We start from the raw sequence: 21,454 nt of genomic DNA, 5'->3' as shown, positions 1-21,454 counted from the left end.
AATCAGCAATTCTTGATCCTTCTGAGATCTTGGTGGCAGATTCACATAAGAAGATGTGTTATGTGAATTGCAGATTTAAAGGAAATTGCTTTAACTGACTCATGTTAACTTCTGACTCCATTAGCTTTTTTTGATGTCAAGAGTCAACATACTTTTTCCAACCCATACTGTGAATGTTTAAAGGATAGGTATTCAATATGGACAAGAACAACACAATGATTTCTGTGTTATTAATCTTATTTAGATTAGATCTTACTTGATTATAATTATAACTTAAATAAAGATTTGATCATATTTTAAGACAAAAACAAATAAATGGAGCTAATTCTCCATAAATGAGTTTCTGTGAATACCGTCTAAGCCCATGTGCACATTCCTAACATGTAACCCACTGTACATATGTTTTCTACCTATGTCAGCTATCAGCATTTGTTACTCTATCAAGGTTAGAGAAACAGGTACTTTAAATCTGATTTATTAGGATGAAACGTCTTCTGTTTGTTGTACTGCTGTTCAGATAAGATAATCCACATAGGGAAGTCAGGAAGTCTTGTAGCAGTAGTCAATGACAGTTTTATAGCTTATATTGTTCACAACTTCATATATTACCTATAAGCAAACTGTACATAAGATCCACTATCATTCACCTTATTTGAATATGTACTGGATGGGTGATTGTTTTACCAAAAGACTTTGTCCTGGACATCCCCTTTGGTAGTGGTATGTGACCTCGCTCAAGGCCTGGATGTAGACCTCCATGTAGTGCCATCCCTTGTCTCTCAAACAGTGACTGCAGGAGAACAAAACTGAGGCTTCACTATATTATGTAAGAAACTTTTAATGAAGCTTCTGTAGAAACTCCTGAAGTTACACAGAACACAGAGAACAACGCAGGTCATACATATGTGCTGTAGCCCAGATGCTGTGTCAGAGTAAATTTTGTATCTGACTGGGTGTAGGTGCACTCACACTGATCTCTGCTGGTGTTATTCTTCTGCTGGTTGGTCGTTGTTTGACAGTGGCTGCTCTGTAATCTGCTTCTGAGGGCTGAGAACGCAACATAGACTCCTGGGATGCCAACATCTCATCTAGTCTCTCTGTTAGAAAGGAAATTAGCCAGAACTAAATACAGACATACGACCAGGGAATCGTGTCATAATGTCTGACATTGCTAACACAGAAGAAAATGCAAACTGTGTAGTTAGGCACAACATTTCAAGGTCATGCTCAGGGGTATTTTATCAGATCTCTGCACTATTTCAATATAATTGAAATATTCCTGTGTTTCTGTGATGCCCACTAGGGAGTGAGTGTTAAGAGCTGAAAGAGAAAGAACAAGTCCAACTGTTTCAAGTGTTTCTCTGTTCTAATCAACACTGCTTAAACTGACACAGCAGTGGTAAATCAGCTTTATGACTCTTAGAGGGGTGTCAATTTCATGCCTCAGACTCACCTCCTCTTCTCCTCCGAGCAGAAGCTTGGTGGGAAAAAGATAGCGTCAGCAGAGGAGGGAAAATGACAAGAACAAGCCAACAGAAGTGACTACTCTAAAAGTTAGGAGACACAGGTTTTAATGACAGAGAAAGCAGAAATGTGACAGAAAAGGAGGGGGAGATTGTAGAGTTTGCACATCAGCTTTCTGGCACTCACCCAGTTCTTCCAGCTCAGCAGTCATGGACTTGGAGCGCAGTGTCAGGGTGGTGCTGGGAGCTCTCTTGGGTGGCGGGGGAGCTGTGGAGACAAGGCATGGTGTTGAGGATGAAGTTGAGGGGGATGAAAATCCTTTGGCTTTGCGGCTCAGAGCCCTCCTAGCATCCCCAAGACGGCCAGTCCATCCCGTCTTCACTGCTTTCATCTGGTCAAATTCAGCTGAACTAGATGCCTCGTCCTTAGCCCGGACCTTGCTCAGGCTACGGCTGGAGCCCAACTTCTTCATGTTTTGTTCTCTGTTGGTCTGATGGCTTGTAAATTTGTCAGTCTGTCGCTAGGACTTTTAGTGTTTTATAGTGTTTGTGCTGCAATAATTCCTCTCTGTTGAGGAGCCAAGAGGCAGTAAATGTACAGCTCAGTCCTCTCTGTAACATCCCTAGTAATCTGAATCCTCCCATACCAACAGAATTTGTCTGCCACAATAGGCGGAATGAGTAAAAGGAGTGTGGCAATGAAAGGGAGAAAGTCGTCCATCTCACTTTTAATATGCTGCTTGTCTGGAATTTAGTAGGTGTGCATCAGCCAGAAACACATCGACACACACGCATATCCTCCCACATGCATGACCACATACAGATACACAGAAAAAACTCCCAGAGGGAGCACATAATGACATGTGGGCTGACAGATGAAGAGATGACAGTAAATTCAATAGCTAAGGAAAATGATGCGCTGCAGACTTTATACCCCAAAGCTCATGGGATCCTCCCAATCCTAATATACACACAAGGCAGCTGGGCTGTTACTGTCCCATTCACAGCAGTAAAACACATTTACCAAACGTTAGCTTCAAATGCAAACTACAGTCTTACATCTTCAAATAAGGTTACAATTAAAAAATATCATTAATAAAATCAAGAATAATGCAGTCATATATTTAGGCATGTTAAGTCCACGGTAACAACATGATGCTATGTAGTCAGTGATAATCCAACCTAATGCAGCAGCAGTATCTACATGCTTCAACAAACCCAAGTTTCCGAATAATACTCCACATCACTACTAGATCAGCTCACTATCTGAGGCAGACCGGCTAACACTCAATGCACCACTGTAGAGCGACAGATCTCTAAATCTCACAGATGCCCTAGTGCCTTACTAGAGCCTAACTATCCTGCTGTCGTCAGCAGCTGCAGATCTAGTGTACATACGACATCCTGGGTACATAAGTCCATATCAAACATCTTCATTTCCTCAGTCTGCACATTCTGGTACAGTAGCAGGGAGCAGAGGAGATGGAGGAAGATGGAGGGGGGGGGCACAGTGATAGAGTCAGGGAGAGAGAGAGATCCTTTTGCTGTAATGTAATGCTTAATTCAAACATGCAGTGTAGTCACCATGGCAACTTGGCAGTAGTGAGGCCTTGCATGGTGTAGAGATGTGTGTTTGCGTGCAAGTCTGTATGTGAGTGCACGTCTATGAGCATGCTCCTGTGATTTGTACGATACATTATGCCCCACAGGACGAGCAGTGCAGGGGGAAAAGGTGTTCAACACAGGTTAGGTTTGAAAACATGAAGAACGAAGAGCTCCGTTCTTCCTCATCTTCGAGAAGCTATGTACACTTCTTATCTACAGCTGTTTGCACAATCTGTCTGCACATCTTTAGTTATAAAATTACAAATAATAGAACCTTACTAGCCATCATCTATCTTGTACCTGCTAATAACATGTTAAGATACAATAATGTGATTTTTTTTAATATGTCATATTAACACATAATCATTATCATGTATTCTGGACAAATGTAACACTTCGTAGTGCGAACCTATGTTTTTCAATACTGTCAGTACTTTCAATTAGCTGAAAAAGACTCCTTCAAAAAGTCTTTGAAGGAGCTAAAGCGGCAGAGTATGTGGTGGTAGATGTGTGGACTATATCACTGTTGGTCCTATGGGCTTACGCATTAGCCATGTTTTGACCAATTCGAAGCACGAGGCAGGTGAGTTACTATTATTATTATTATTATCAATATTATTATTATTATTATTATATTATTATTTATTGGGATGCGTTGTGAGTAACGCAAAAAATAGCCTAAAAAGTAAGTAGCTACTGCCTTATAATTAAAAGTGTAATACTTTTATTGAGTAGTAGTAGGCAATAATATATTATTTTTGACAAAGAATTATCCAGATACTGGAAATCTTTAATGGAAACATCTGAGAGTTCAGGAAGAGGACTAACACCCCCAAAGATGTCTGTTAAATACAAGGCTATAGCCAGTAGACAGTTTGCTTAGTGTAGTGCAAAGATTGGAAACTAAGAAACAGCTAGTCTGGTACTGACTAACTCCACCCACCATCCCTGTTAAAGCTCACTAGTGAATACCTTCTGTTTTGTTTGTTTAATGGAAAAATGAAGTGACAATTCTCACTTTAGCAAAGGCTTAACAGAAGGTATCCTACTGCCACAGCTCGGAAAGGAACCACTAACCTGTGAAAGCAAAATAATGAATTTTGTCATTAATAGATAAATCACTTTGAAAAATACTGAGTGGAATTGGCTCAGTGTACGGCTGAAGCTTCACTTGGGCCTCACACATATGTTGGAGTGCTTCATTACATTTAGTGTGCATGAGGACTGTGTACAGTATTTTGTCCGAATAGATAAAGGTCTCAAATACATAAAGGCACATCAATATTATTTTAAGACCAACTTGAAAAAAACTGAACCAGTATTCAAAATCGTAATAAGTGAATAAGACTTTTTTTTTCGTCAGAACAAATTGCATTTACTGGTACTGACTATGTAAAAAAAACAATTAAGACCAAAATGGTTTAAATAATGATGATCAATGTTTCACCAGGAGACTGAGGTTATTTAAAGGCGACAAACATGGGGAAAGATCCAGACAACAGAGCTGGAAGAGAGGGAGACACAGGTGCAACAGAGAAGAGTAAGAGAAACCACAAGGCCCTGAGTAGTTGATGCAGTAAAGTCTCAATGAAACTAGGTCAAACCCAATTATCACTGTCTCTGTAGCTCAATAACAGCAAAGGAGCTGCACACACCACTCTACCACACGTCTAAACACACAGACACACACCATCGCAGTGTACACAGTTCTGAGGTCACAGTGCCAGGACTGTGTGGGAGATGAGTAATGGTGAGCTTTGGTTGACATGGAAACCACATAAATTTACAGCAGGGAAATGTGGTAGAAATGACAACACATATCCTAAATCATCTTTACATAAAAGCAGCGTACACTTCTGCACTATACTATATAAAGATATAAAATCAATCATCAAATAACTGAGACGTCCTATGAAAAATTACATGTGCAATGTGAAAATCCCCACGAGCCCATGATAAACTTCTCTTTATTACCATGTAATCAGTAGAACGTGTTCAATTTAAATTATTGTTCATACTAATGAATGATAATGCTTAGTAAGGGTTCGGACCATGCAACAGAAGCACATGCTCTTTTTACAATATGTGAAAATGTGAATGTAGCATGTACTTTACAGAGGAGATTATTCCATTCTTCATTTCCTTACCTTTCTTGCGAACAACCTCCTCAGACTCAGGTTTTCGTGTGACGGACACCACCTTCATCAGCAGCCTGTTGCCCCCCTGCCGGATCAAGGACACCACCTGCTTATGGCCCACCTTCACTACATTGACCCCATTTACCTAAGGGAGAACATACACATATAGTAAGACATACTGACACAAGTGCAGCCTTGTCTTCTATAGTGTCGCTAATATTAGAGATTAGTTGTTAATTCAAATTTCAACTTTTTTTACTATGCATCACAGGGTTTATGCAGAATATGTTAGTTTTTCTCCTGTGTCATCACTAAAACGTGTTTAATAATGAGACAGACAGAGATAAGGAAGCAAGTGAAGACCTGTCCTCAAGTACCTCGATGAGGAAGTCTCCTGTCCTCAGACCAGCTCTCCAGGCCACCCCCTCCACATCCACAGACTCCAGGTACTGCAGGGCAGGAAAAGCTGGCGTAGGGGTGAACTCTTCAATAGGCGTCTCAGCTGAAAGGAAACACAGAGAAAACCATAGAGCAGTGAAAACCCATAGAGCAGTGAAGTAAAACCAACATCTTCAATCAATAAGATCACAACAGAAAATGTCTCACATGCTAATAGGAATATTTGAAAATGAAAATGATGGATTTAGCCTTAAATCCATTTTATTTTGATGGATATTTTCAAGCATTTTCAAGTTTCCTTTTGGTTCTAACAAAATTTTGTAATTAATACATTTGCAGGTTGTTTATTTCTAGTTATTGACAGAAGATGACTCAGCATATTAGACTATAATAGTAGAATAAAATAGAATAATAGTAGCTCTGAATGGATGTATAGCTGTTGTCTCCTCACACATGCATGTATATAAGCACACTGTGATATCTTTAATTTGGGAACAATCCCAGTGACACACAGATTTTTCCAAGGACCACTAAGTGAACTGCAGTGTGTGCGTATGTGTGTTTAAGGGGAGTGGGGAGTAAAAGACAGAGCGAGTAAAAGCAAGGCTAGAAGCCAATATCCAAGGCAGAGAGTGATGGAGCAGTAAAGCACACTCAGTCTCCCAGCAAGTGCCGGAGAGGGGTTGCTATGGTTACTGGCCCAAGCAGGGAGCTGGCACGTGCATGAGTGAAATGAATTAGAGTTGATGGAGAAGACTAGAGAAGTGATTTTAGTTGAAACACAGAGTTATGAGAGCAATGGAGTAAAAATATTTGGAGAGTATAATGGACAGGAAGGACATGCAGGAAGTGAAGAAGAAGAGAGAGACACAAAAACGATGACAGGCAGAGGGATGAGGATGGAAGTAAGTGAGGAGGGGAAAGGAGTGTCTCTACCAAAGCTGAACGCCATGTGTGGGGAACAGATGGGACAGCTAGCTGACAGCTCAGCCAAGGATGACGCCACTAAAGGGGCTATATGTGCTCACACACACACACACACACACACACACACACACACACACACACACACACACACACACACACACACACACAAAGCCTGAGTGCATCTGAGTATACAAACTGAGAATTGACCAAAGCTGGTCCTGTTGTTGACTCACACATTAACAGTACATGCTGAGCTGCAATCAGTGACTCAGTTCAGCAAACTACTTCTCACATCACAACTCTCAGACATGTTGGAAACACGTGTATAGTGTGGAACATGTGTGTATTACTCACCTTTGGCTCCCCGTAGGACAAAGCCAAACCCCTCATTTTCTTTCTTCTGTAAAACAGCATTTTTCTCCTCAATGATATAGTCACTGTGGAGGAGAGAACAGAGGGAGAGCAGGTATGAATCCCACGCCATCCTCATACACATAAAGATAGAGGGACAAGAGGGAGGGCAGGAGAGTAAAGAGGGTCAGTCTGTGGGGGTTGAGTGGGAGGAGATGAAGGTGCACACGTGCACACACACACACACACACACACACACACACACACACAGATAGACTCATAAGCACAGACACACATCCATCTGTATATTTCTGCTAAGCAATTATAGTTCAGTTAAAATGCAAGGAAGAAACCACAGCTCAGAGGTTGTACCAGTATTTTATAACACACACACGAACAGGCAGAGAGAGAAACAAAAGTGAGAGTTCAAGAGACTGAGCAGATGAGCAAAGCTCTCATGACTGAAGTATCTTTGGGATACAACCTAAGGAGGGGGTCTGACTTCTGCAAGAGAATCCAACAGAGGCAGTTCAGATACAACATTATCCCCCAACTAATGAGCGAGGGAACAGGAAGGAAAGTAAATCAGCAGTTCATCACTGCCTGATTTAGTGAGAGGTGGAGACTGTTAGATGGTGTTAACTTGTGCTGCTCTGCCCATCCTTAGTCTGTGAGCCAAAACCAAAGCAGTGTTGGTAAAATGGTTGTTAGCAGCAGAAGGAAATATCAGAATGATGGTTTTCCGTGCACAAAATATTCAGACCACTAACCCATCTCAATAAAAGACTGAATGTTCAGGTAAGAGGTGAAGGCATTCCAAACATGCATAGGTATAAAATTAAATATTAGAATAAAATACCATACCAAGGTGACCTAAATATGTCAAATATCAGAGGTAGATGACTAAAACAATATTCCTTCATTGAAACTTGGTGTACACAGACGGCAAAGAACATTCAAACACTGTCACTTGGGGTATGGCTATGAGTTTCCAGTTTGAACACCCTCACAGAAGCCATGAGTTTTGTAGGGTTTTGTGATTTCCCCTATTATCAGTCATCCTGACTCACAGCTGAGGCAGATGTAGAGAGCTAGTGTTCGGGCTGCAACCCAGTGGGCGGCTGCAGTCTCCATTAGCTGAGTTACACTCCACTCTCTCAGACTTACCAAGGGAACACAGATTTCCTGCTACTGGAGCCATGAGACCCATAATAAACTTTTCTGCAGCAGGGAGGTCAAAGGTCTGCTTTCACAGAAAGCTATCTATCCATTTTGCACTAATTATTATACTGTCATCACTAAGATGCTTTGTTTCAGCCCAAACCCTTTCATCCACGATGCTTTCATCTCTGCTGTATTCCCCAAAATGCCGCATTAAACTAATATACTTAGAGTACATGTTCAGAATCTCAAATCTGCCTACACAGATGAAGTAAAACCTCTGATGTAAGACTTAAAAATATTAATTGCTGGGAAATATTAATATAAAAGTCTGTCCATCCACATTTGTGACTGCAGTTTAGATATAGAGCTAAGAAACTGTATAACATACTGTATGTCAGTAGGTGTCTGTCCCCCCTGGTCACTATACTGGTATAAATAACTGGTATCTTATCACACCTTAATCTGCTGCACCTGCCCCTTGAGACATCATAGCTGCAACTCACTCTGGTTTAGTGCAGTATTCATTTTTACTATGGCACCTTATTTTTAATTTCTCCAGCACCAAACTAAGCTATATGTGATTACAGCAACAACAACGTCTGTGATCATTCACAGACTAATGCCTATACTAATGCTAATTTAAAAAACCTGGAGCTCTTTTAACCAACCAAGACCAAAGATGCAAGAACCTGACATTTCATAAAAAGGCTGAGAAAGTAGGTGGAAACAATGGTCACTCTCTGTCTCAAACTGACACTGGCATTAAAACCAGAATGTGCATCATAACAAAACCTCACGTCGCTTATTACTCCACTCTCAGCTAACAAATCCTATTAAGAAGGGAAGAACTCACACTCTCTACATTATGGGCCTCTACTCTATATGTCAGCTTTAGACAGGAATGGAAAAAGAAAACAACAACATGGACAAAAAATTCAACAGGCTGAATAAGAACATCCTGGCAGCAAACTATTTAAGGTACCAAACCACTCATGTTCCCTCACGCATGTATGTAGAGAATACACTACCTTATGTTTTTAAAGTGCAGACAAAAATGTACAGCCAAAAACATAGAGTGAAACAGCGTTATGCAATATATGTATGTGCCTTTCAAAATGAAAACTGGCCACACAGGCAGCATGATGCCTGTAGGTGGCAGCAGCTCCAAAGCACTCAAATACCTTTTGCACTTCATTACCTAGTTAAGGTAAGGAAGCACTTTGTAATAGGAGTGATGTAATTTGGGTGGTAAATAAACAACAAACGACACAAACAATAAAGCCACATACCTGTATGAGGTGAAGTTGTCATAAGATCCCACAGTGTAGTGTCTGAACAGTCTCTTAGTGCGGTCCTCCCGGGTCTCTGCAAAACAGATTAAATGCTTTTTAACATAATCACACACTCCATTAAATGAAACCTTGCATTAGATTTGCTGATATCAATAATTTAAAAATATAATTCATCCTTTTTTCCCTGCATTGTGAATTGAAGTACTGCATTTACATTTTCAAACTTTTTATATGTATAAATACGCCTGATTTTGGCATCACTCGTAGTAAATCAATCATCCATACAACATCCAAGACCTAAATAAGTGCAGTGTAGTGTCTTTAAAGCCAACCACATCAGCCAGTGTGTGTTGTTCTGGCAGTATTGTGTCAAAGAACTGAGCCAATGAGCTGAATCTAGAGACCTCAGGGAATCCACTGCTTAAATATGACCTAAGAATGAGAGTATTGCTTTTTGGTTAGATGCACTACTGTTAGACTTTTTACAAATGCACAAAAATCCAAAAATTAAAAAGAGAATGAATTATCATAACCTAGCAGAATATAATTGTTGCACTTGATTTATCCTGTGGACCAGTGCCCAATAACACACTGTACCTCCACTAAACAGCAATCTGCTGACTATAAACCTGAAGACCCTGTAGACCACACACACACACACACACACACACACACACTCTTAACTGGTTGAAACTGAGAGAGCAAGAAGTAAACCCGGTCACATTTTGCCACTGCTTCAGTTTCCAGTCACTTTAAACTGTCTGCTGTCTAACTGAGGAAATAAATTTCAAGCTGCTTCAAATGTCCAGTATGTGAGAAAGAAATCAAAGTAAGTGAGCAGACTTGAAATGACTGGCATGTTCAGATCCACTTTAGCCTGTCTGTCTGACCGTGTGAGTGGCAGACTGTCAGCTGAGAACAACTTGGAGCTGTGATAACTGCATCCATTGACACTTGGCGACATGACAGAATGGCAAAAAAGGATTTAGCCACTTCCTTCAAATTCTCAATTTCCTACTTACTTGGCCCTTATGTCTTATGCTCCTCTTCTTCTCACCTGCCTTCTCATTTTCCTACTTTCTTTCATTCATGTGTTCTTCTGTGTGTCAGTCTGTTACACATCCATTTGCTTCAGCATGATTGCAAATGTGCAGCTCTCCACTTCCCTCATTACCCACGGTCAGTGATTTGAATCACTGGAGACAATAACATGCGTTTGACTTGTGGCTTAGTAGAAACAAAATGACTCCAAAACATTTTTCATGGTTAAAAAATAAAAGTCTGGAACTATTTCCTTGTAGAGTGGTATATTTTGGTATTTCCACAGATTATAGACTGACATTCCCAGGGATATTTGAACCACACAAGACTGCTGCTGTCTTCACCTAAACCAAAATGCAGCTACCAAATGAATCAAAAGTTCATTGTCATCCTTTAATGTGTGTCAGAAAGTCAAAACAAATTACAGAATCTACTGGACTTTGTGTAAAATGCTTAGTTGTTCTGTCTTTTTCAGTTTAGGTGTAAAATCAGAGCATTTATTCCTGTGGTGGATGAAGACATAGCTGAGAACACCTGCCTTCTCTGTTTGACCTCCAGGACTGAGTTCACCGAAGTGCTAACTAAACCAGAGTTATATTATGACAGTGTTATAAGCAGCAGATAAGTGGTGAATCCATCATTCTCTCCAATCAGAGAAAACAGTTTTTAGCTTCCTCCATGGCCAAAAGCCGATTAAACTGTGTGTTTTGCCCTGACATTTTAAAATTTGGATGACTAAGATGACTGTATATTGGCTTCTCTTCATTGGCTCCCTGTAAAATATAGAATAGAATTTAAAATCCTTCTTCTCACATACAAATCCCTTCATAATCAAGCTCCTTCATACCTTAAAGACCTCATAGTACCATATTATCCCAATAGACCACTTCGCTCTCAGAGTGCAGGCCTACTTGTGGTTCCCAGAGTTCTCAAAAGCAGAATGGGAGGCAGAGCCTTTAGCTATCAAGCTCCTCTCCTGTGGAACCAGCTCTCAGACTGGGTTCAGGAGGCAGACACTCTCTGTACTTTTAAGGCTAGACTTAAAACCTTCCTCTTTGACAAAGCATATAGTTAGGGCTGGCTTCAGGCAACCCTGAACCATCCCTTAGTTAGTTATGCTGCTATAGGCCTAGACTGCCTGAGGACCATTGGTGCACTGAGCTCCCCTACCCTAACCCTAACATCTCTTTCCCTTCCCCTCTCTCCCACCTCATGTATATTCCACCATTGAATGTTACTAACCTTGTGCTCTCTCTCTCCCCTAGTTTGTGCTCTCTCCCTCTCTCTATGGCATCGAAATTGAACATTTAATAGTTCTTCCCCAAAATCCTGTTTTGTCTGATCATTCTTTAATAACTTTTAAATTTAAAATGATGGATCATGCAGCGTTTGGAAGAAAATTCCACTACAGCAGATGCTTATCTGACTACGCTGTTAATGCATTTAATAGAGTTCTTCCTAATGACATAGCCTAGAGCAGGGGTGTCAAACTCAGGCCCGTGGGCCACATTTGGCATAAAAGGTCTGAGTGTCTAAAAAAAATAGGTCAAAAGCGCGCTTTGACCAAAAACTACATTTCCCAGAAGGCCTGTCGACTGTGATACCCGCGAGGTAACCGCTCCCCGCCACTAGACGTGTTTCCACGTTAAAGCCAACAAGTGGAATTGAGAGTTAAATAATGACCCCAAAATGTCCAGAAAGAGAAAAGTTGATAGAGATAGAAGACTTTCAAGAAAGATGGGAAGGCGAATATTTGTTTGTGCTTCAAGGAGAAAGACCGGTATGTCTTTTGTGTTACGAGGCGGTGTCGGTTGTCAAAGAGTATAATCTACGCCGACAATTTGACACCAATCACGGAGCTAAGTACGCCAAAGCTAGCCTTCAAGAAAAGCAACTTGTCCAGCGCAGTTACCAATTTTTATTAGAGGCGTGAATTCGGATCTCTCTGTCACTGACGAGCTGTTGAATGTTTGAACAAAGTTAATGTCATAACTTATGTTTGCTTTTATTTTTCTTTATTCACTTGGATAGTTTGATCCTTGATTGATGGAGTTATCTGGGTTTCATAACCTGACAAATTAAAAGGATTTATGTTATAACAGAGGAATGAGCAAACATATTTTTTCTGTGCAACTGTTATGCTTGTAACTTGAATAAGTAATAAATTCAGTTATTTAACATTAAGGACAAGTTACATTCATTTTACATTACATTCGGTTACATTTAGTTACATTTATAAGTTACATATGGCCTTTTGAGGACAGCCATTATGCTGATGTGGCCCTCGGTGAAAATGAGTTTGACACCCCTGGCCTAGAGGAAGCATGTACAGGGTGAACAGAATCAGTCCTAGCACAGAGCCTGGTGGAACTCCATAACTAACTTTGGTTTGTGTGGAAGGTGCATCATGGACATGAACAAACTGGAATCGGTCCAATAAGTAGGATTGGAACCATTTTAACGCTGTTCCTCTGATACCAGTCACATGCTCCAGTCTCTGTAATAAGATGTTGTGGTCAATAGTGTCGAATGCAGCACTAAGGTCTAGGAGGACAAGTATAGAAACAAGTCCATTATCTGAGTCTAAGAGAAGATCGTTGGTGACTTTTAACAGTGCTGTTTCTGTACTATGATGTGCTCTAAATCCTGATTGAAAATCTTCAAATAGTTCATTTCTGTGTAAGTGGTCTGATAGCTGCTTAGCAACAGCTTTTTCTAGGATTTTAGAAATGAATGGTAGGTTGGATATTGGTCTATAATTAGCCGAGACATTATCAGTCTAGACATAACTGAGGTCTTACAGATGATTCAAGAGCTACTGTAGTAGAAGAATCAATTATTGCAGGTATAGGAAGCATCTGCTGAATTTTGTCTCTAATAGTTGTGATTTTATTTGTAAAGAAACTCATAAATTCATCACTGCTGAGAGCTAAGGGAACACTGGGCTCAACAGAACTGTGACTTTTTGTCAGCCTGGCTACAGTGCTGAAAAGAAACCTGGGATTGTTCTTATTTTCCTCTATTAGTGATGAATAGTATGCAGTTCTGGCGTTACGGAGAGCTTATTTATATGTTAATAGACCGTTTTTTCCAGGCTACAAAAATTCACAATTCACAGTAAACAATACACTGATTTAAATTTTCTAAGACACTTTTTGTCCAGAAAGGCCATATGCAAGAGGGTGTGTCTGAGGATGAATAGTCATGTGATTTACCTGAGAACACAAAAGACGCACTGAACGATCAGACAAAGGCGCGCATAATGAGCCTTTCAGTCAATGTAGATGGGACGGATTAGTGCAGCACAATACAACACAATGAGGAGCCAAACGATCCTCATTTGAGTTAAAATCAGTGTTTTTACTCTGAGGACAAGCTAAACTATTTGTCTCTGTGTGGAATACAAGGAGCGCTTCAGCACGTGCGTAACGCGCCATCATCCAAACGTGCAGTTAGTGAGTAAATTCTATGATGAAGTTTGACGTTTTATGTCATTTCTCGGGGGTGTGCACATATTTACCTGGTTCACCTGAGATTATTTACATGTGAACAGTGGACAGTGTACAAGGCGGGACCGCATTACCTTGTCCGAGGACCTTCGGTGCACTGAGCTCCCCTATCCTTTCCTCCCCTGTCCTATAGTAAGGACAATTAAAGTTTCTTCTTTGAAATTCCTCTTTGAAAAACGAAAATACAAAATGGACACCTCTTTGTCATGGAAACCTCTGCTTAACAGTCCTGGGTTTCTCGTCATGAAGCAGACATTTTTATAGTTAGAGGTAGATAGGTAGAGTGATAGTCAGCATGTCCCCTGCCCAGCTGGGCAGCACCATGTTCAAGGAGTTTGAGAAGAGGAAGATGTTATCAAGCTCCTCTCCTATGGAACCAGCTCCCAGCCTGGGTTCAGGAGGCAGACACTCTCTATACTTTTAAGGCTAGACTTAAAACCTTCCTCTTTGACAAAGCATATAGTTAGGGCTGGCTTCAGGCAACCCTAAACCATCCCTTAGTTATGCTGCTATAGGCCTAGACTGCCCGAGGACCATTAGTGTACTTAGCTCCCCTACCCTAACCCCCCCTTTCCCTTCCCCTCCCCTCTCTTCTCTCCTCCCACCTCATGTATATTCCACCATTGAATGTTACTAACCTTGTGCTCTCTCTCTCCCCTAGTTTGTGCTCTCTCCCTCTCTCTCTGTTCTCTCTGTACCTTCTGCAGGTGTCCCTGGTCCTGGAGCTGTTTATCGCTGATGTGCAGTTACTGGTCCCACCAACCTGCAGTGTCTATTTGTTGTTTATTGTTGCTGTTCTTTTCTCTCTCCTCTATCCACTCACCCCAACCGGTCAAGGCAGATGGCCGCCCAAACTGAGCCCGGTTCTGCTGGAGGTTTTTTCTTCCGTTAAAGGGAGTTTTTCCTCTCCACTGTCGCCAAGTGCTTGCTCATAAGGGAATTGTTGGGTTTTTAGTTTTAGTTTTTGTAAGTGCCTTGAGATGATTTGTATTGTGATTTGGCGCTATACAAATAAAATTGAATTGAATTGAATTGAATTGAATTTTACCCCCACTCTGAAATCGAGATGGACTCTGATCGACTCTGACCTTCCTCTTTGACAAAGCATATAGTTAGGGCTGGCTTCAGGCAACCCTGAACCATCCCTTAGTTATGCTGCTATAGGCCTAGACTGCCTGAGGACCATCGGTGCACTGAGCTCCAAGATGGACTCCACTCCACTGATCCCGTCATCCTGGTGCTCTGGCATTGAGTCGGCCATCCAAGTCCATGAGGATAAATTAAGTAAAATAGCTCACTCTGTCAACCAGGTGGTCTCCCAGTTGACACAATTACTCGAAGCTATGTCCTGCCGAGAGTCGGCAAGTGTACCCCTTCCTCCCTCACCACAACCACTTCAGAAGGAGGGACCTGAACCCAAGATTCCACCACCAGCGAGATATAATGGTGAGCCGTATGTTTCTTACACAGTGTGATTTCATCTTTTCATCTCAGCCCTCTAGATGTCCTACTGAAGAGTCAAAGGTCACCTATGTCTTATCTCTGCTGGGAGGGAAAGCCGGAGTTTGGGGAACCACCGCCAGGCGGAGAAAGGCCAGTTTTTGCAGGTCGGTAGAGGAACTAGCAGGGTGTCCGCGGATCCTTAAAAAGTCTTAAATTCCATATTATAAAACTAAGGCCTTAATTAGCATTAAAATGTCTTAAATTCGCGTTTCAAAGGTCTTAAAATGAAATCTAACAGACCCCATAAAGAAGATTTTATTTGAAAGCCTTTCGCGTATTTGTTACGCAGAACGAAATAGGCGGAACCAACTAAAATACGCGTTTGAGGGCAGTTTATTTAACACATGCTTTCCGGCAGCTGCGTGAACTGGGTGAAAGTTTCGGCATTAGTGTTTTGCCATGGGTAAATGTAAATTTAATGACAATTGGTTACAAAACCCTAATTTTGCGCCGTGGTTAAGTCCAGTTAGTGGCGACATGTTCGAGGTCCGGTGCAGGCTGTGCAAAAAAAAGTAAAACTCAGAACAATGGGTATGAAAGCTTTGGAGACCCACATGCGGTGTGAATAAGACAAAGCGGCTGCGGAAACCTGTCGGAAAACACCTGGCATTTTATTTTTGTTTTACTCAATGAATCAAACGGTGTGTAAACAGTTTATATCAATAAACAGTGTGTTATGGGATGTTTTATTTTATTTCTACAAAATTGGTCTTAAATTTCATTCTGCATGGTATTAAAAAGGTCTTAAAAAGTCTTAAATCTAGCTCTTAGAAACCTGCAGATACCCTGAACTAGGGGGTCAGGATCTTCGACCCTGTTTGCCCGGAAGTCGTTGCCTTACAACATCTGGCTAAGTTAAAGCAAGGAGAACACCCATTACTAGAGTATGTGATACAGTTCCGCACACTTGCCAAAGACTGCACCTGGAACCAGTCCGCCCTGTTCGATCACTTCTATCTGGGGTTAAACGATAGGCTAAAAGATGATCTCGCCCATCAACCCAGGCCCCGAACCTTGGAGGACCTCATCAAAACAACTTCATCCAGGAGTCCCTCGCTGCTGCAATTATAGTTCCGTCCCACTCTCCGGCAGGAGCAGGATTTTTTTTTTTCGTAGAGAAATGAGATGGCGGACTCCGCCCCTGCATCGACTACCGGGGACTAAACAGCATCACGGTAAAAAATCGCTACCCACTGCCACTCCTGTCGAGTTGCTACAAATGGCAAAAGTTTTCACCAAGTTGGATCTGCGTAACACCTACCACCTTGTCCGCTTAGGAGTGGAGACGAATGGAAGAAGGCTTTCAACACGCCCTCCGGCCATTATGAGTACCTAATAATGCCATTTGGCCTAACCAACGCTGTTTTCCAGAACTTGGTCAGTGATGTGTTGGGAGACATGCTGAATAAATTCGTCTTTGTTTATCTAGACAACATTCTCATTTACTCCCAGTCTGAGACCGAGCATGTCCACCATGTGTGGGCTGTACTCCACCGCCTCCTACAAAATCAATTGCTTGTTAAATTGGAAAAGTGTGAATTTCACACCAAAGAGAACACATTTCTGGGATTTGACCTCACCCCGGGAACGATAACTATGGACCTGTCAAAGGCTCAGGCGGTAAGGGAGTGGCCAGCCCCCACAACTAGGAAACAGCTGCAGAACCTTTTAGGATTCGCCAATTTCTACCGACGATTCATTCGCAACTATAGTGGCATTGCGGTACCTCTGCATAGGCTCACGTCCCCACATGTCCGTTTCCAGTGGGACCAGGAGGCTAAGGACGCTTTCCAGACCCTGAAAGATCACTTCACCTCAGAACCCATTCTCAGATTCCCGAATCCCGACTTGCCATTTGTGGCGGAGGTGGACGCCTCGGACATGGGGTTGGGGGCCGTCATCTCGCAGCGAGACCCCACACTCCCGATTGCACTCCTGTGCGTTCCTTTCCAGGAAGCTTTCGCCGCCGGAAAGAAACTATGACATTGGGAATAAAGAGCTATTGGCAGTTAAGTTGGCACTGGAGGAATGGCGCCTCTGGCTTGAGGGAGCAAAACATCCGTTTACGGTCCTCACTGACCACAAAAACCTAGAATACTTCAAGACAGCTAAAAGGCTAAACTCATGCCAGGCTTGCTGGGCGACTTTTTTTTTTTTTTTTTTTTTTGAACGCTTTAACTTTACCTTGTCTTTTTGTCCAGGTGCCAGGAATAATAGAGCGGACGCCCTCTCACGCATACATTCGGCACCAAATCAAAAAGAAAAAGAAAAATTCATCTTACCCAGTTCAGTCCGCTTGGGAACAGCACGCCTGGTTCTGGAGCAAGAGGTCTGCAGACTACTGGGGATCACTGTCAGCCTTTCCTCTGGGTTCCACCCCCAAACTAATGGCCAGACAGAGAGATTAAATCAGGAGTTGGAGACCGGGCTCCGCATCCTTTGTGCCAACGATCCCAAGTCCTGGGTCAGTAATCTTGCCTGGATTGAGTAAGCTAACAACGGCCTCCCCTCTGCCGCTACTGGACTCTCTCCGTTCCAAGTCGTCTATGGCTACCAACCTCCTTTATTCGAGCCCCACATATCTGAAGCAATGGTGCCCTCAGCAGCAGTGGCTCTACGACAGTGGCACTTGACCTGGAGAAAAGCGAGACGGGCTCATTTGAAATCAGTGTCTCTTTATGCTGCCCACACCAATAAAAGGAGATGGCCAGACTCGACCTATAGGCCAGGACAAAAAGTCTGGTTAGCATCAAGAGACATCCCTCTGAAGGCCACTTGTCCCAAGCTTGCCCCCCATTTCATTGGTCCCTTTCCCATATCAGAGATATTAAACCCAGTTTCAGTGAGACTCAAGTTGCCACGGACAATGAGAATTCACCCAACCTTCCACGTATCCTGGATAAAGCCGGCTAAGTCTAGCCGACTCATACCCTCCTCCAAGCCCCCTCCACCCGCCCAGCTCATCAATGGAGGTCCGCCGTATACAGTATGCTGGCTTCTAGGGTCTCGACGTCGGGGGAAGGGCCTACAATACCTGGTGGACTGGGAAGGCTATGGCCCAGAGGAACGATCCTGGGTATCACGACGCTACATTTTGGACCCCCTCCTCATTCAGGAATTCCATCGGGTGCACCCAGACCAGTAGACGGCCGTTGGGGGGGGGGGGACAGTTACGATCGGCAGTTTGACCTCCGGAGTGGGGCTCTTATTGTGAAGGGCCAAACAGAATCCTGATCTTGCTGCTAGATTCGAGCTGTCTAATTACTCTGATTGATCTCACCTGTGTTTTCCTCTAAGCCTGCAGATATATCTCCCCTCTTCACGACAGTCACACTGCCAGGTTATCTGCCAACAACCGTCGACTTCGATCACGAACTCCTGCTTCAACCTGATGTCTCTCTCCGTCCTGAAGCTCCAGCTAAGTACTCTAGTTGTTTGTGTTTCTTGAAACATTGCTTATGGAAGAAGTGGCCTGTTTTTCTCAAGAGGAGCTAAGCTAAGTTTTTTTTTTTTTTGTTTCTTGCTGAAGAGCTAACTTCGATCATTGTTTTGCGCAAGAGGAACTAAGCTAAGTTGAAGTGTTAAGTTCGATCGTTATTTTTTGCACAATAGGATTAAGGGATTTTTTTTTTTTTGGATTTGGACTGAGACTGATTATTTATCTGTCCAAGTGGACTGTGTTATCTAAGCCTCGTGTTTTCTCAGAGAACGGAACGGAGTTCAATTTTTGTTTGCTCCTCCTCTGAAACTGTGTGTTTGTCCAAGAAGACCTCTGTGGGAGTGTTCCCAGAGTCGGATGTTTTGGTTTCTCCCTGTCTCACAAGGATTTCTGTCTGCTTTGTCTCAAGGAACGACTGGAATCCCGGACCCTCTGACCAAGGGATCACAGCATCATCAGATTTTGCTCTGCGAGAACTTTCCGGTTTCATCTATCCATCTACCTCGACTACTCCGGTATTACCGGCAACCAGCCCTGGTAGCAACCAACTCCTCCAGAAGCCCTCTTGTTCGCCGCATCCACTGGCTGGTCACTTCACACCCATTTCTGTTGCTGTTGATTAATAAAGCCTGATTCAAAAAAGAAAAATGCCCTACGCCTGCTTGATCTACAAACTCAGTGTGTTATTGATTGAAGGACTCTGTTTGTATGTATTGAGCAGTTTGTCATTCATAAAAATGTGACATTAAGCCATTTTTGCTGGTGATAGAGATGAAAGCATATTTAGCACATAAAGCTTATGTCACGCTGTAAGATCGCAGCTCTTTCTGCCACTCGGTTCACTGCTCTATATCTCGAGTTCTGCTTAGAACTTTGGCGTTTTAGGACACAGTGCTACACATCGTAACGCTTTGACTGTCCTTGTCTGAAGGACGTGACAGCCACATCACATACACACAGACGCATTGCACTGATGCACTGATAAGAGCTGCAGACAAACACACACACGCATTCACACAAACACACACTTATCAAGTGAGCCTCATTGACTTTTTAATTCTTTCCTTTCACGCCCCCACTCATCCCTCCTTCCCTTTTCTCCTTCTTTCTGTTCTTCTCTCTCTCCACTGACTCATGTTGTGCACGTTAACTTCCTAAACAAGGTGGATAGCAGACTAAGCAGGGGGCACAGTAAGCTCTGGGGGCTCCCTGCAGCTTCAATACTAACACAATGTTTAAGTTAATCAAAACAATGCTGGACTCTCTGGTGTAATACCAAAGTCTATGAGGAGATGCTTGTGGCAAAAGAAAAACTAAAGACAGAATTATCTTTTTTCTTTCTCTTTTGTGCTGTCACATAGGGTCTCTGTCTTTCTGCATATTCAGCAGTGAGTCACTGGACTGTGCAGGTGGTTTTAAGGCTATAACACTTCACACAGCACAGAGGTCGGACCAATGTCTTAAGTTTCTTCTTTAATCATTTAAACTTCCCATGTCCATCCCTGATTTTGTATTCCTCGACCAAATGGTTCTCAAATAAGAAAAGTAAATTTGCTTTTTGCACCTGGATAAAATGAGTCATGTTCACAACAGGACGGTGTGATAGTGAGAACGCTGTAGCAAATGAAAAACAAACTCTAAAAAAAGACTGAGAGCAGGCTCAGATTTAATTTAATCTGTATCTGTTCTGTACATGTAGTGAATTAAAAAAAAACAATCTGGAGCTAAGGGGATAATGCTCAACATCAAACGTGAAAATTTCAGCTCTTCACCTCCATATCTTTAATCTTTCCTTTGATTGTGGGCAATTGCAAAACCAAAAGAAACCTTTGCTTTCCAGCAAAGTCCAAAAACATGGTGTACAAACTGGTTATTTTTAAGCAAAAGTAGTTTTTCAGCTGGATTGTAAACAAATTCAACAAACGTAAGTTTCTTTAAGGAGTTTTAGTTATTACCATAATAACCACAGGTATGGGCAAATCAACCAGGACCAAAATCTTTTTTACAATTTTAAGGGAAGAATCATAAGACATGACTCAGGTAAAAGAAATTTCACTGATTAAAAATGAGACATGGTGCAAACTGCAGGCAGGCTGTTAATTAGACAGAAGATGAAATCCAATCATGCCACTACTAAAGGAGAAGCGTTTATCACAGCTAAGACTTGAACATTTTGCCTAGATCCTGTAAGTTAAAACACCAGAACTGCCATCTTTTGTTTTCCCTAAAAACAACAGAAGATCACTGAAATGCTGGGCTTTACCTGCCATCATTCTCACAAAGTAACACAAACAATAACCTTTGATTACAGGCACAATGTTCGAGAGTAAAACAAAGAAGCTTTTCATTTGTGGAGCAGGGTGGAGCTGAGATGAAGAGACGAAGAACAAACTGGACTTTAATAGTTATCTAGAATTATTTGAGAAATGGTCGAAGATTCACTACAAGTATAATGTGTTTTTTGCACTAAATGGAGCTCTTAGTCAAAATCCCATTTCTAGCAGTGCACACCCTCCTTTTCTAAAAATGGAAACGTTAGACATTGGTTTTCAGTCTTTACTACATTTTCCCCTTATGTTGAATCAGAGTGCAAGTTCCTCACGTTCACAAAAGGGGATATTTT

At 42.1% G+C, this 21,454-nt stretch overlaps 1 protein-coding gene across 2 annotated transcripts in view; it reads right to left on the bottom strand.

Annotated features, from left to right (window-relative positions):
• shank3a (SH3 and multiple ankyrin repeat domains 3a) overlaps positions 1–21,454 on the bottom strand; it is a 249,953-nt gene that overhangs the window by 12,893 nt on the left and 215,606 nt on the right. For both annotated transcript variants that reach the window (XM_026310747.1, XM_026310746.1), the window contains 7 exons: positions 9,337–9,412; positions 6,887–6,969; positions 5,584–5,708; positions 5,216–5,351; positions 1,651–1,731; positions 970–1,097; positions 685–790 (listed from right to left, as the gene is read on the bottom strand). In XM_026310747.1, coding sequence (XP_026166532.1) covers positions 685–790; positions 970–1,097; positions 1,651–1,731; positions 5,216–5,351; positions 5,584–5,708; positions 6,887–6,969; positions 9,337–9,412 — 735 coding nt within the window. The remainder of the gene's footprint in view (positions 1–684; positions 791–969; positions 1,098–1,650; positions 1,732–5,215; positions 5,352–5,583; positions 5,709–6,886; positions 6,970–9,336; positions 9,413–21,454) is intronic.

Source organism: Mastacembelus armatus, chromosome 6 (assembly GCF_900324485.2).
Source record: "Mastacembelus armatus chromosome 6, fMasArm1.2, whole genome shotgun sequence".
NCBI classification, from domain to species: domain Eukaryota; kingdom Metazoa; phylum Chordata; class Actinopteri; order Synbranchiformes; family Mastacembelidae; genus Mastacembelus; species Mastacembelus armatus.
Note: the sequence above shows the minus strand (reverse complement) of the source record. Positions and strands in the feature narration are given on the sequence as shown.